Here is a 14589-nt window from a genome sequence, read left to right on the forward strand (position 1 = left end):
ATCAAGAAGAACTAGCTACTCCGCCTCCGAACATTGGACTAGACGTTCCCGTGCTCAGAATCACGAAATTGAGCAAGTCAAGGCGGCAAGTGTGGATGTGTCAGAGCGTCGTCTTCAACTTTGAATGGCAATGCTGTATAAGTTGTCTCAAGCTGGGAGCAATTCAAATTTTCAGCAATCGTTTCCAGGGTTCCATGTCGATTTTAATCATAACACCCAAGTCCAGAACCTAGTGATATCTCCAACGTTGAGGGAAGAAAGGCGCCCTGGTGACGTATAATACCTCTATTCCGCGTCGCCATTAACCTTCGTCTGGTCGTTCCGTCACTCCTAAAAATAGCGACGAGTTCGTCGGAACTCAACTCCACTACGGTCGGCAGCGGTCGGCTCCGACCTCCACCGCAAGGGACCTCCCGTCCCGACCCACCCTGCCAAAGCCGTTTGCAAATTTTTGCAACCCTCAACCCACACCACCTCGCGCTCGCGCAGCCAAGGACGCAGAAACCGGCGCCCGCTCTCAACAATAACTGGTCTGGTGGTGTAGTTGGTTATCACGTCAGTCTAACAGTACGAGAGCCTCATTTCTCTCTTCTCTGTCACACTGAAGGTCTCCGGTTCAAGTCCGGGCTAGATCATACCATGGGCGATTGGTTTAGTGGTATAATGACCGCTTAGCATGCGGTAGGTCCTGGGTTCGATTCCCAGATCGTCCATCTTTTTGACTGTCTCGTTGTCGTAATGGTTTTTGTGGGCGTAGGATGTGGTTCTGACCGTCCTTAAGCCGGGAGGCGATGCCATCGCGCTGCCTGAATCCCGTATTGCCATGGTGGACAGGCACTCCGAGACTTTGACGGGAGTATGAATAGGACATATCCTGGCACGGAGTGCTCTGATGACTGTTCGTTGTCCTGATGTCAAGGGATTCGTTCACATGGCATCCCGTCATAATCCCTAAACCCACACCGTGGTGACCGACGACAACAAGGTCTGAGCTCCTTCCGGCTACAAGTGAGACATGGTCTAGTGACGACGTCAAATGTCCCAAGCAATAGACTGGGCGTTCGCCGAATCACCGAACAACGTCAAATTGGACCGGTGGGCGAACACCGAACACCTATGGTCACTAAACTGGCAGATCTTCTCCCTGGTGATCGTAGGGTCGCGCCGACCGGCGACTAGTTACTCATCGTGCTGGATATGTCTCACAGGCTTTGCACTGGCCAGCCATGACAGCGCCGCATACGACTGGGTCAACTGCCGGCATAGGACACAACTGATCTCACACAGGCGCAATGCCATAACGGAGTACTTGGGAGCGAGCGCCATCGACCCAGACCCTCGGTGCGCTCAGCATGGCCACCTCGTGGCAGCGTCGCGCAAGGCGGAGTTTTCTCCGGAAACGTATTAGAGGAGGCGTGCGCCCTCGTCAACCAGCAAGCCTCTTTGCGTATTCGAGATGGGCTTGGCAGGGAGGCGAAAAGGAGGTCCAGCTGCCCAGCGAGATAATCCGAAAGCAGAAATATCCTCGACAGAGAGGAAGGCCGGGAGCGGAGCCATACTGGAGTGCGCATGGGACAAAGAACATGGCAAAGTTCAACAGGCGATTTTAAATTGAAAGATTGGTTTTGCAGCTTCCCATTCAGGCTAGCCGCCTTCGGTCTGGGGCTCTTCTTCAAATTCGAGAAGCTGGGCCATCCTTGGGGGCCGGGCCCAGGGCAACACTGAGCATCCTTGGGCCTGAGCTCCTCAATGACCGGGGGCCAAGGGCGGCGCCGGGATGGGAGCATTGGAAGGATGTACATAGGAGGAGTGCAGTGGGCCTGATCATACTCGGTGTGGTGAAGAAAGTAGCACGAGCCGATGAGCGACACTGAGTTTTCTCTAGTTTGAGGCTCTACCAGATGTCATGATGCGATATCGTCTCCGTGCTGCTGCGTCGAGAGCCCAGCAGTAAAAACCATGTTAGGCTGTCGTGCCGCAAACACGGACTGTCCTGATCTGTCGTTGAATTTGGCGTCCACCGAGCAAGCTGTCAGAAGCAACGCCAAGCGCGGCCGGATCGACGTGTTTCCACTACGGAGGGATCCTCTTTGAAGGTCCTGAGCGCAAGTGAAAGCCAGAGAGTCATGAACTCGGTAGGCAATAGGGGCGAAGCTCCATCACCCTACGGAGTAACAAGATGATCAGGAGTCAACCATCATGGTCCTCTCACCTCGGCTTCGTAGTCCGATTTTGCAGAAACTGATTTTGAGACGTCTATTTGCTGTCGAGCAAACGCCCAAGGGCCCGGATGTCCGTGCTTGTGTGCCGAGAACACGAGGCAAAGTGCGCACGAGGCTCCTTTCATCCCGGTCTCGACACGTTTTTGTGCTTTCAAGTCCGTCCCTTGGAGTTGGTGGCGTCTCATGCGCTGGTTGGCAGTTGGTTGGTTGGTGCGCGTTCTAGGAATGTACTTGACTAGTTGTGCCTCTATTGAATCCCGAAGAACGAGGTGGGAGCTCGAGCTCCATGGCTCGTTTGAACCGCCCGAGGCCGCGACGCCGTGGCAGAAGAGGTGAAGCCGTCCTGTGTTGCGTCACAGAGCATTCGGTAGAGAAAGCAGGCGCTTGATGCAATCGAGGTCCTCGATGTGACGATAAGTTGCTAGAGTCTACCTGCGCATGCACAGCTCGATGCGACCTTGCGCCGTGCCGCAGATGTACTTCGTACGATTACTTGGTTGCCACTGTACACCGCAGTGCAGGCTTTTAGCCAAAGGAATTGGCCAGTTGGTTCATTTCCGGGAACAGCTCGCTGCGGCCCGTGGTCCAATGCCAAAACGTTGCGAGGCACCACTAGACCAAATAGCTGCCAACTGTCCACAACCACCATGCGAACGTCTGAAGTCTGCTCTGTGGCTCTCAACTTTCGAGTCTGTAGGGCGGCGCACTGCGGCATGCAGCTAAAGTCCGGGCCATTCCAGAAACGTGCACAGTCTCCCGTACCTTGCAGACTTCGGCTGCACTGCAACACAGACCGGCCATCCTCCCATCCCACAGAGCCCAGGTCCCTGGTAAGGATACTGTCAGTTTGAACTTTCCAGGCTTCCAGAGACGGCAGAAGAAAATTTTTGAGATTTTTTCTTGGGAAGGACCCTCGAGGGTACTCCCTACCGGGCCGTTTGCTTTCCTGTTTGTCCGTGAGCCCGAGTGTCGATTGCGGTCAGCTGCAGGACCGAGTAGGCGAAGTGAGATGGACCTGGGACTTGCATGTGTGCGCGGCGGCCGACGTTGCATCTGGGACTCGGGAGCAAACAACCTTCTCCTTTGCCAACGTCCACTGTCCACGAACCAGAATGGCAGACATAGGTGGGGAAGGGGTAACGGCGACCCGGCGACCAACTCTAGGCAGCCGACTTGGTTGAATTCTCTTCTCTCGACCTCGGTACGCAGTACGGTTATTTCGCAGGTTTCCTGTTGCTCGGCCCGGTGTGAAAGACGCGTTGCGAATGATTGGTTGGGGACTTTACGGGACAGATCCAGACTGGAGCTGGCTGTGATCCGTACTGCATAGGCATATAGCAGCCAGGCCATCACACTTTCGACTAACCGAAGCCGCGAAGCAGGCAAGGAGGCAAGCGTGAGCCGTGGCTGATGGACCGGAGAGCAGGATGTGGTTCCGAGATGCCGGCGACGCTCACAAACGACGATGGTGGTCGACCTGATACGGTGGGCGCATGTAGGTAATGCATGGCGTAAGTACGTTTAGCAGGTGGGCTTTTACTGCTCTCCGCGCCGCGATGTGATTTTCTGCCACGCCTGGCCCCCAAACCCCCCATGTTGGTTTCCACGACTTTGTATGTATTGTAACCAGCTTGCCATGGCAGCAATCGACTCGTTAAGGACCACTAGAAATTGACATTGTCCCAAGGGTCCGGCGAATCATGATCGTAATGTAGCGTGATGAGCACACGGGCGAAGTCGAGGGGCATGCTGGGCTGCAGGCAGCGGCAAACTCGCTACAGTAGTTAGTGTAGAGCTAGGCGTTTTCTTGTGTGCTTGGGCACGTTTTCCCCTCGGCCTCTAGAGCCCCATGGTGGTCGGGTTTTGCGTTCCACTGGTGACTAGGGAGCTTTCCGTAGCGCCCCCGGCTCTGAATATGGGACCTATGGAACGATCGTACCATGATTACAGCTCGACTGGAGTCTGTCCATAGGAAGCATGGATGGGTTCAGAAAGAAGGAGAGAAAAACTCGACGAAAAGCATCGGTTGCCGGGCTCAATCGTAGCACGTCTGTCGATCACACTGTATGGGTACAGGAGCCGTCATTGGGGCTTTGCAGCCAGTGTCATGGATCGTGGCCCTCTATTGGGGCGCCGCAGTGTTGATATGACTTGTCGCAGTCTCGCAGATATGAGGCGTGGTTGAGCAACGAGGAGGGAGCATGGTGATGCTGCAGTTGCAAGAGTCAAGACATTGTCATGGCCCGCCGGGAGTGATTCCGGAGGGGGGGTCCCTTGCTTGACGAGGCGCATGCAGAAGAGATGAGGTCCCCTGGAGGCTGGCTGGAGAGTAAGTTTTGGGTGCAGATGAGGAACTGAATCAGTTGGTGATTTGCAGAGGTGAGCCAGATCAGCAGTGAGGTCGCAGCGATAGTGGTGTTGGTCGTTGTTGGTGGCGTGGTGATTGAGGATGACGATGGACGGGTGGGTGGTGTTGATGGGATGGTCCAGGGGTGATGGATGGAAGGGTATCCGTTAGGTGATGATCTGGGGAAGATGACGGCACCAAAAAGACACTGTGAGGACCTCGGTCAATCGGTCTGTGCATTCATTGAGGTGAGGGAGGTGATGGAAGGTGCACAAGTGGTGGCTTTCCTCGGGCGTCGATGCCATGTGTCTGAATGTGGAAGCTAAAGGCGCCTCAATATTTTGGAAGTCTTGCGGTAGAGATGAGTAAGGTAGTAGATTTAGGGCCTTTGGTATGCACCTATCTTTGCGTCTGGAAATCAACAGCGAAATGGAAGAAAATAAGGTACACATCTGAATCGGACGATGCGTTGAAAGGTGGACACTCAGTAAAGATAGGTACGTAGAGGCAAGTACTGAAGTACCTTACCTAGGTACCCCGAATGTACTTCGCGGGACAGGTGTGGAACCGCAAGCCTTCCGCCTGTTGGCCAGACCGTCCGGTGTTCAATTATCCAAAGTCCGCGTTGGTGGAGCCGGGGACCCACCCTGGCCGGGGCTGTCTAGCGGGCTGCAGACATTGGACGACACTTTTCTCGCTTAATTCCAGTCCAGTGGCTCCATGCACTGAAAGCTTGAGAATAATCGGAACAGACAGCTTCTCAGGTACAGTGATCAAGTGGAGACTCTCTCCATGTCCGAGCAGCTTGAGCCTTGAGCCTCGTACCTCGAAATTTCGACATGGGCCCTCTGCGACTCGCGTGTCTCTACAGAGTACGCAGTAAGCATTTGCAGACGGCAGCATACTTCCATGACAACTCAACTCGAGATGTACCGCTACCAAGGTCTTTTGTATGGCGCATTGATTGGTGGACATGCGTGGATGCAGACACAAGACGGTAAAGTCCCTCATTGTATGTTGGTCCAGGATTCCCTGCAAGGCCCCGCCAGACTCTGGAGTCTTGTGGCTTCCTTCCCGTGCCGTCCCCAAGGTCGGGGACGAGCCTGACTTGTCTTAGCATTAATTTGATAGCTTTGGGACCATTGTCTGTCCCTTGCGAGATGAGTCTGTTATGGCCTAATAGGTGAGATCATGAGTTCCATTGACCTGGGGATGAGGAGAATGAATTCAGAAATGGAAAAAGTACGGGGTTTGACGTAGGAGAAATACTGGATGATTACCTCCTCACGTGGTTAATAAGATATCTGAGAACTCCCACAAGTATCTCGGCCGTCCTCATATCCCGAGGAAAGTGCTTCGAATGCTTTATGGAGCATCTTGGGAAGGAAGGTAGGTACGGTAGGTAGGTAGGAAGATACGTTACGTGGTGTGGAAAGAACGGGAAGGATGGAGTCGGGTGCGATGCAGGTCCCCGGTACGTACTTTGCTGCCTTCCTAAGGTAAGGTAAGGTAGGTTCTCTCCTTCCCATCTCTCAGGTTGATTCAATCTGAAATTTCCAAGAGTCATCACAAGTCTTCGATTTCACTCCATCAGAAACTTTCTCTGCCTTTCATACGTTGGGTTTCTCCTTGACGTGAGATATTCCAAGCCGAGAGCGCATTGGCAAACAGTTCTTTTTCCCGTTAGAAGGAGACGAAAAACAAAGCAAAGAGACCATAGACCAGGGGAGAAGGCTATTCCCGGTCGGAGCTGCAGACAGACCCCGACCTATCGACCCAAGAACATCCAGTTAGTTGCATTTGTATCCATCTGCAAGGTCGAAACTCATACGCAGTAAGTCAAGGTGGCTTTCTTTTCGATATTTACTCTCGCTCGTCTTTTTGACCCTATTACCGCGACCCCCAAGTCTGCCATCCCATCAACCGTCTTCATCTTCCCCCGTCCCCATCTTGCTCCTTGTCTTCCTCGGCTTGCCCTTATGCCATGCGATTCCCCGTCCGTCATTCTGCTCCTCCTTCTGGCCCATCCTGTCCCAGCTTTGAGGTAAGGTCGGGCGAGGTATCCGCACGGCGTAAGGTACATTACTTGCCTGCTTAATATCCGTACGGACGCAGAGTACGGAGTACCTGAGGTATTCTGCTTTGCTTCGCTGCAGCTTTCTCTATCCACGCCCACCTCACACACCCACGGCTGTCCCCACGTTCCTGGCCTCGCCTGGGCCGCGCATCGTCTCCAATCGACAACCCGCGTGCCACACAGAGCTTCCTTGATTCATCTTGTCCCTCCACAGATACATTCGCCCACTTTGCTGGAGGAGCCTTTCCCTCTTGACTCGCACCTTTTCTTGTCCTCTGTACTCTTTCCTGGGCTTTCTCTTCCTACCTCATCGTCAACACGATACACCCTGCGCGGAGCCTCTGCAGCCTCTCCAGAGAGTTCCCTATATGAGAGACGTTGTCATCTAACTCCATCTAGATACAGCAGCAGCATTGGCCTCACCCACTTGGCCCGTCTGTCGCATTGTCTCAACATCATACACGGACGCTACTACCTCACCCGATATAGACGGCGGTTAGCCTCCGAGAGGCCAAGCTTGATACCGCTCGCCTCTTACCCGAGCCCGATTGGCCATTGACGTTGTGCTGCTGGCCGCGCTGTCTCCAAGAGGTTGCTTTTTCTCTCTCACTCAGCTTCTGAAAGCTTCGTGGTGTCTAGCAACTCTGCCGCGCCTGCATCCCCTGCTAGAGTGGCCGCATATTGATCTTCATTTCCACTACCGCAAACATTGGACGCCTCTGAGATCCCGCTTGGTCTAGCTCAGATCCGGTCAACGGACGGATATCTTTTTATCGCCCTCGCTCCCGCTGCCAAATCTCTTTCTCCGCAAAGCCAACCCCACCGTCCGAGATCCAGCTTCACAGTCCCCGGAGACTTCGACATCCAACGCCAATATCGACCCCGTCTCGGCGTTCACTTTCAAGTCTCAACATACTACTACTGCAGCAGCAGCAGCACTCATCATTGTCGCGCCCCAACGGTCTGCGAGCTTCCTTCTCTACGCGCCACGGCAGCCAGCTACACCACCGAGACACAGGACGAGACCTTATGCGACAGACCAACTGTTAGAGAACATCAATTGCTGCTTCATTGACCCACACCTTCTGAAAGAAGACCGAAAAGAGCACGTCAGAGGTGATCCAAGTATCCGTAAGTGTTTGAGACCCTCCTTCCAGTTATTTCCCCGCCTCCCGCAAAGCCGCAATTCGCACCCAATGTCTATGCTTTGCGTTCCTGGCAAATGCCCCGGATCATTGCTTGCATAGCGCTGCGAGGGGGCACCAGGGGTGTGCCAGATGGCCGACAACAAGGTTGCGAGCCAGTGTGCCCCACGATGGTGAACTTCAAGAGTCCGAGGCAGATTTATGTACGAGACAAGACACATGGAAAGTGTACAAAGAAACGCGGCAGCAGCAGCTTGCCTCATCTACTTTACGGACCACATGTTGTCCTCTACTCATCAACACGCCTCTACTGCCACTGTCTGCATAACTCTACTCTCACCATGCCACCCCAATTAGCCCCAATTCTTTTTCTTCATATGCCATTTTTCCGGCGGTTGCGTGTCTTTTCATTGTCTGTGTCCGGCGTGGGCGCAGTGGGAATGGCTCAAGGTGGCTCGACATTTTTCCAGCTAACCAGGCCAAAAGCAGTTCGTCTAGCTCCAGCGGGTATCCCTGATCCAGATCGACGTCGGCCAGAACTCTAACACCAATAAGGGAATCGGTCCCTGAGCCCAGAGTAGCCCTCCCCCCGACAAGCACGACAAGACAAGCCCCCCCAGCACAAGAGAGGGCCTGGACATTTCGTGCGCAACCAGCTGCTCACGGCTCCAGAAGCAGACTGCTGATATTGTTCCCCGCAAGTCCAGAAAACCGCCCCCTATTAAACTTGCGTGGCAGACCCTCGACTTATCAACTTCTGGTCTCCCCTCCCTTCTGTCCCTGTTCTTATTGCTGTTCCCACTGCTGCTGTCGCCGCCGCTGCTGCACATCGACGTCGTCCACCTCCGAGTCTCTCTCTCTCGCCATCTCAGCATCGTTGGCGAAGCGAATAAGGACAACACGCCTGTCCATTCACCTGACGGATCCGGAAGCGAAGCACCCCCCGGCCACGGTGATCGTCGCAACAGGCCTGTGTCGCCACAGCACAGCTTGTAGCTGGCCAAAGTTCGAACCACCAGCTGGCCACTCGGAAGCTTCGCCTTGAACCGAGTTCAGTTCAATTCAGCACCGCCTGAACCCTCCCCCAGCGAAACCCCCACCAACCGCCATCTCACGAGCCTCTCGACCCAGCGGTCACCCATTCAGCCAAAATGGGCCTCTTTTCTCGCAAGGAAAAGGCCCCTAAAGCCTCGGGCAAGCCATCGATCAACACGTCAAACGTGAGCATCGCCTCTGGTGCTTCCAGCATTAAATCACCACCGCCACGCAGCACTACAATGAACAGGTCTTCCGGAACGAGCACAACGCCCGGCACGCCTTTGACGCCCTTCTCGCCTACCTCGATACCCAAGGTCGACATGCCGCGTCCTCCTGACCCGCAGCTTGACCCGGCAGGATACCTCAGGAGCTTGGGGGCGGTTAGAGAACGAAGCAAGATTGTCACGGACAAGGCGATTCGCAATGAATTGAAGCACTTTGACGTGGACATGCGCAAGTTCCCAGACGTTGTGACGTTCGTCTCTCAGATCATCAAGGTACGAGTCAGCCTTGGGGCGCTTCTGCAGGTGTCTGCGTGCCCTGGCACAGCACGCCCGCACGCTATTTGGGTCAGCGAATAGCAGTATACTGACCTTGCAAACCCCTGTAGAGAGACTACGACGCCCCGTACAATTCGATTCCTAGCCACGGAAGACACCAGCACTTCTGCGTCGGCGGTCGTGACCGCATTGCCCAGCTTCTTTCCACATTCCCCGAAGATGTCGACAATAGCGAAAAGTGTCGTCGCATGATTGACCTCTTCCTCGTGAGTGTGCTGCTTGACGCTGGCGCAGGCACAAAGTGGAGTTACAAGAGCACCGAAAACGGACGCATATACCGCCGGTCAGAAGGCATCGCCGTAGCCAGCTTGGAGATGTTCAAGAGCGTAAGTCTACTTAACGATTTTGGCGGACTCGTGCTTTGGCTAACAATCGTCAAGGGTCTTTTCTCCAGCGACAGCAGAAACAAGTTCCAGGTTGACAAGGAAGGACTGCGTAACCTGACAGTAGAGAGGGTAGCTGCAGGCTTGCAGTCGAAACCGGGTAACGAAATGGCAGGCATTGAAGGCAGGACACAATTGCTCCAACGACTAGCAAATGCCCTGACCGAAAAGAGGGAGTACTTTGGCGACAGCGGACGGCCAGGTCACATGGTTGGTAAGTTGACAACTCTCCGAGTGCGATGGAAATGAGGTGCCAGGACTGAACTGACACGCCTCAGACTACCTCCTATCGCATCCCTCGACTCAAGCTTCTTCAATGCCCATTGTGATTCTCCCTACGTTATGGAATCTCCTGATGAACGGCCTCATGCCCATCTGGCCAGCCTCCCGCACCTCGATTAACGGCGTATCTCTCGGCGATGCCTGGCCTTGCCAATCAATGCCGCAACCCCCGCAGAGTCCGACGACTTCACAATTTTCGCCATTCCCGCCATCTGCCCAGAACTCGACCGCGGCATGGGAATCTATTCTGCCGTTCCACAAGCTTACACAGTGGCTCTGCTACAGTTTGATGCAGCCCATGCAGTCACTACTTCGCATCCACTTTGCTGGCGTTGAACTGCTCACCGGCCTGCCTGAGTACCGCAACGGTGGTTTGTTCATCGACTTGGGAGTTCTTACGCTAAAGGCAGACGATTCCGAGAGAGGCCTCGAGCACTACGACGAGTACTGCAGAAGGACAAATGTTAAGCCAGTTGAAGTTGCACCAATGTTTGAGCCTAGTGACGACGTGATAGTCGAGTGGCGCGGTGTCACGGTCGGCTTCCTGGATAGGCTTTGCGCAGAAGTCAACAAGCACATGAAGAACGACCTGAAGGGCAATCAGTTGACTCTCGCCCAAATACTCGAAGCCGGAAGCTGGAAGGTAAGCTCGCCCAAACTATTAGATTCTCGAATGTGTCGCTAATACAATCTTCCAGGGAGGTCGTGAGATGGCGGAGTTTAGCAGACCCAACACGAAAGAACCGCCAATTTTGATCGATAGCGACGGTACTGTTTTCTAGACTGTTGTTCATGTTGGAGATGGAAGCATTGGACCGAGACATTATACCTTTTCTGCCATTGGTGAGACGACAGCGCCGATATGCATTGGATCATGGGCGCTGAGATTCGCCCTGCATGCCCACAGTGGATGAAGGGCACATTGGATGATGGGGATCGGATGGCGGCTTATGCGCCTTAATGAACATGACTTGGCTGGACGCCAGCGAGGAAGATTAATGCAATGCGAAGACCTCGGCGCAAAGCCTTGCTCGCCATTCAACCGCTCATATGGATAACTTGCCTGTCGATTGTGGAATGCTTGGTGAGAGAACTGTTCCTTTTCACCGTCCCATGCTCAGACTTCACATTCGCGGTCCGGTTCTCGGCCCCGCGTCGGAGCCCCACCGGCAGACCCACACACTTCAGCTGCCTGTTCTGCTCACGGGTCCGGCGCTGTGCCATTGTATCAACGTCTATCAGTCATACCCGTCAGTTTTCACCAAAGTTTGACTGTCCAGCTGCGCGAGGCACGAGGAGTTGACACGTGGGCATAGGGAAACTCTCTTTCAAGAGCGCCAAGGTAACTTATCATCCATGCCCTTGAAAGACCATCATTAACCCCGCGTAGGATCAAATTTGCATTTACGCCCGCCAGAGCCGGGAATCTGCCCACCTGCATCTCCGCCGCCGAGCAGAAAGCATGGCAACATTTCCGCAGTTCGGGCCGGATCCTGAGACGACGCTGCTTCAGCAATGCCAGTTCATCATCCACCGCATTACGGTCCTGCTCGATGAGCTTGAGCAGCTCAAGGCTGCCATCGAGAGGCGGCCTGCGTCGGGGCATAAGCCCGTGGCGTGGAACCAGGCTGTTCCCGGGCTCGGCTTCTTTGAACGGCTGATTGTTTCTGAGAAGAAGCATCTTGAGAAGATGGTGGCGGCGTATGATGGTGATGGTGGCGAGGAAGAAGGAGTTGACATCGAGGCGCTGGATAGCCGGATCCGGTTGAGGCTCGATGCGTCGAATTACAAGTTTTATGAGACGGTGTGGGAGGTCACGAAGAGGTGTTGCGAGCTTACGGGGATGAGGAGGGACTTGAGCTACAAGACCGTTGGCGGGAAGAGCGTGAGCGCCGTGATTGATTTAGTTGTGAATGGCGGCGCGGACTGGGTCAAAGTCGTAACGACGACGGAGCGGAGGCTGTTTTACGAGATGGCGGACGCCGGGTGGGATTGGGAGGAGGACTTCGCGGACGAGAGCGCGGACGAGGCCATGTTGGAGATTTTGAGGGACGAGACGGAGGATAGTATCGAGGTCGCCAAGGTCGCGAGGCATATGGTTGCCGCGGCGAGGACGTCGTATCAGGATTATCGGAGGCCGAGGGTGAGGATACTCATGTCGAGGGTGTCTGAGGGCGAGAACGAGGCCGTGGATCATTTATTGAGGTTGGTGAGGAAGATGGGCGACGGGGACGTGGATCTCGTGGTTGAGACTGCGAATGGTCCTGGGATCTTGACGGAACCGACACCGCCGTTGGAGGAGGCGATTGCGAATCTTGTGGAGGCGGATTATTACAAGGATTTCACGTCGACGGTGAATGTGGATTGCTCGGTGTTTATGGCGTTGGCGTCGGATTTCAGTCACATGGCGATTGGACCGGACTCGGAGCTGTTGAGGTCGAAGCAGCACCGGATCGACGCGACGGATGAGGTTGAGAATGGGCCGCGGTTGGTGAATACGCTGTATCCTGCTATCACCGGCCGCACGCTGGTTTGTACGAGGGAGGCGGCGGATACGTTCCTCAAGATTGTGGGGGATATTGGGACTGAGGAGGAGAAGGCGAGGACGAGGATTCTGTTTGAGAAGGGCGAGGCTGACGAGCCTGAGGGGACCGACCAAGATCGCGCGCGGCGGGTGAGGTTACTTCAAGAACTCTCTGTCTACCCTGTCCCTGAGGACCTACGCCTCCCCGTGCAGATTGTAGACTCTGTCTCGTGGGACGACGCGCAGCGAATGGTCGCTGAGGGCCAACTCCCCGCCGTCGCGCTGGCCGTCGGGAAAAAGGGGTCCGGGCTGAACGCCATGAACGTCTCTTCGTTCTTGTACGGGTGGAAGGCGAAGCTGACGACGGTAACGTCGAACTGGGAGGCGGCCAAGAGGTTGAGGACCGTGATTGAGACGAACCGGGTGACGGGGACGGAGGTCGGGCCGCATATTTGGCGGATACCGTTTTCGAGAAAGTTGCTTGCGAAGCCCAAGGTGATGCCGCCTGGTGGTGGTGGTGGTGGTGAGAAGAAGGATGGGGAGGGGTGGAGGTTGAAGACGAGGCAGGAAAGGAAGGTTGAGAAGGAGGCGAGTTTGCAGAGTTGGATTGCGAGTGAGGGGGCGGAGACGATTGCGAAGATGACGATAGATGATGGGAAATGAAACTCTGCATTCATTTCGGCATATCAACTGAACGTCAATCACTTGATAGGTCTAAGGCGGCTTCACAACTTGGAATCTCGATCCTTGCCTCCACCAAAGCCTCATCGACTTCAACCGCGACGTAGAGAAACCACCACCGCGTCTCATATCAATTGGAACTCATTGTCATTCTTGGCATATGCTATTTCAATCCACAGGCCCCAAAATGACACCGCAGTCGGGATACTTGATCCTCACCTCCGTCGTAAACACCTCTCCCACGTCAACCTCACCAAACCTCGTCAACAGCACCTCCTCGCAGTGCCTAGTATGATGATAACTCCAAATATAACTATCAACCCTCTCCAACCCGCCACTGCCTCCTCCCTCTCCACCACGACTCTGCATCAGCGCGCGGTGCATCCGCCTCCACATGGCCGTACAATGCCGAAGATGGTATCCCAAGCTGACATACACGCCGCTAAACTCCCCCGTCATAATCTGCTCCCTCGTCAACGACGGTGCCGTGCGGTTCGCGTCCGTGAACCAGGCGAGTTGTCCCGCTTCCACGAGCTCCGCTTCGAAGGTCTCGGCGAGGGCGGCGTCGTGGCATTGCGGCGGGAGCCAGTTGAAGGATATGAGGTCGAATTCGCAGCCTGCGGCGCGGGCTTGGGCTGGTGTTGTACCGCAGGGGGCGGTTTGGAGGTAGGTTACTGGGCGGGAGGAGGGGTCGTTGGGGGAGGCGAGGGTGTTGTCGTTTCTGTGGGAGGTGTTGAGGGTGCGGAGGTGGGTTGTGAGGATTGTTGTTACCAGGGCTGAGAGGGCGGCGCCTAGGAGGAGGGTTATGGTGAGGAGAAGGGCGAGGCGGGTGTAGGTTGTTGTAATGCTTCGTCGGTTTGGCTGAGGTTGGTGATGTTTTTGGGATGGGGGTTTGATGTCGCGAGAGCGGAGGAGGGAATGCGACGCTTCTTCGGGGTCGTTGGATACTGCTCCGGGGAATATATTCGCCTCATCCTCATCATCCTCGGTGCTTCGAACCTTCTCCCAGTCCGATTGCCGTGGTATTAATGCGCTCCGATGCTCCATCTGGTCACATTCGCCAGTGTCTACTATCCGTCTCTGTCGTTACAGCAGTTCGAAAAGTTGACAGCAGTGGAACCAGAGGGCGGCGGGAGTAAGCATTCAAGTAACATTCGCGACATCTTGAACAAAGGATTCTTCGTGCATGGTGGCGGGGAACCGTTTGGTTGGTCGTGCTGATGACCTTCCCTTCTTGGGATACTCTCACTATGGACCGGATCCTTCAGCATATGATTGCCGATTGCGTCAGACGTTGGAATCAAGGATGGTATTCGAGTCCCGATCGTCA

General features: G+C 54.8%; 3 protein-coding genes across 3 annotated transcripts; 2 read left to right on the forward strand and 1 right to left on the reverse strand.

The window, feature by feature from the left end:
* Positions 1–8942: 8942 nt before the first annotated feature.
* On the forward strand, positions 8943–10836 carry HER10_EVM0002336 (uncharacterized protein; the record flags this gene model as incomplete). The annotated part of the gene is made up of 5 exons (XM_035472052.1): positions 8943–9326; positions 9440–9715; positions 9770–9986; positions 10051–10697; positions 10753–10836. The coding sequence occupies 5 exons, from the start codon at positions 8943–8945 to the stop codon at positions 10834–10836; spliced, it is 1608 nt and encodes a 535-aa protein (XP_035332268.1).
* Positions 10837–11516: 680 nt separating this feature from the next.
* Positions 11517–13241, forward strand: HER10_EVM0011063 (uncharacterized protein; the record flags this gene model as incomplete). Its single annotated transcript, XM_035480505.1, has 1 exon — positions 11517–13241. The coding sequence occupies one exon, from the start codon at positions 11517–11519 to the stop codon at positions 13239–13241; it is 1725 nt and encodes a 574-aa protein (XP_035333331.1).
* A 186-nt stretch (positions 13242–13427) lies between these two features.
* On the reverse strand, positions 13428–14306 carry HER10_EVM0004708 (uncharacterized protein; the record flags this gene model as incomplete). The annotated part of the gene is made up of 1 exon (XM_035474342.1): positions 13428–14306. One exon carries the CDS (start codon positions 14304–14306, stop codon positions 13428–13430), a length of 879 nt encoding a protein of 292 aa, XP_035332531.1.
* Between the last annotated feature and the right edge of the window lie 283 nt (positions 14307–14589).

This window comes from Colletotrichum scovillei, assembly GCF_011075155.1.
Source record: "Colletotrichum scovillei strain TJNH1 chromosome Unknown Contig00006, whole genome shotgun sequence".
NCBI classification, from domain to species: Eukaryota; Fungi; Ascomycota; class Sordariomycetes; order Glomerellales; family Glomerellaceae; genus Colletotrichum; species Colletotrichum scovillei.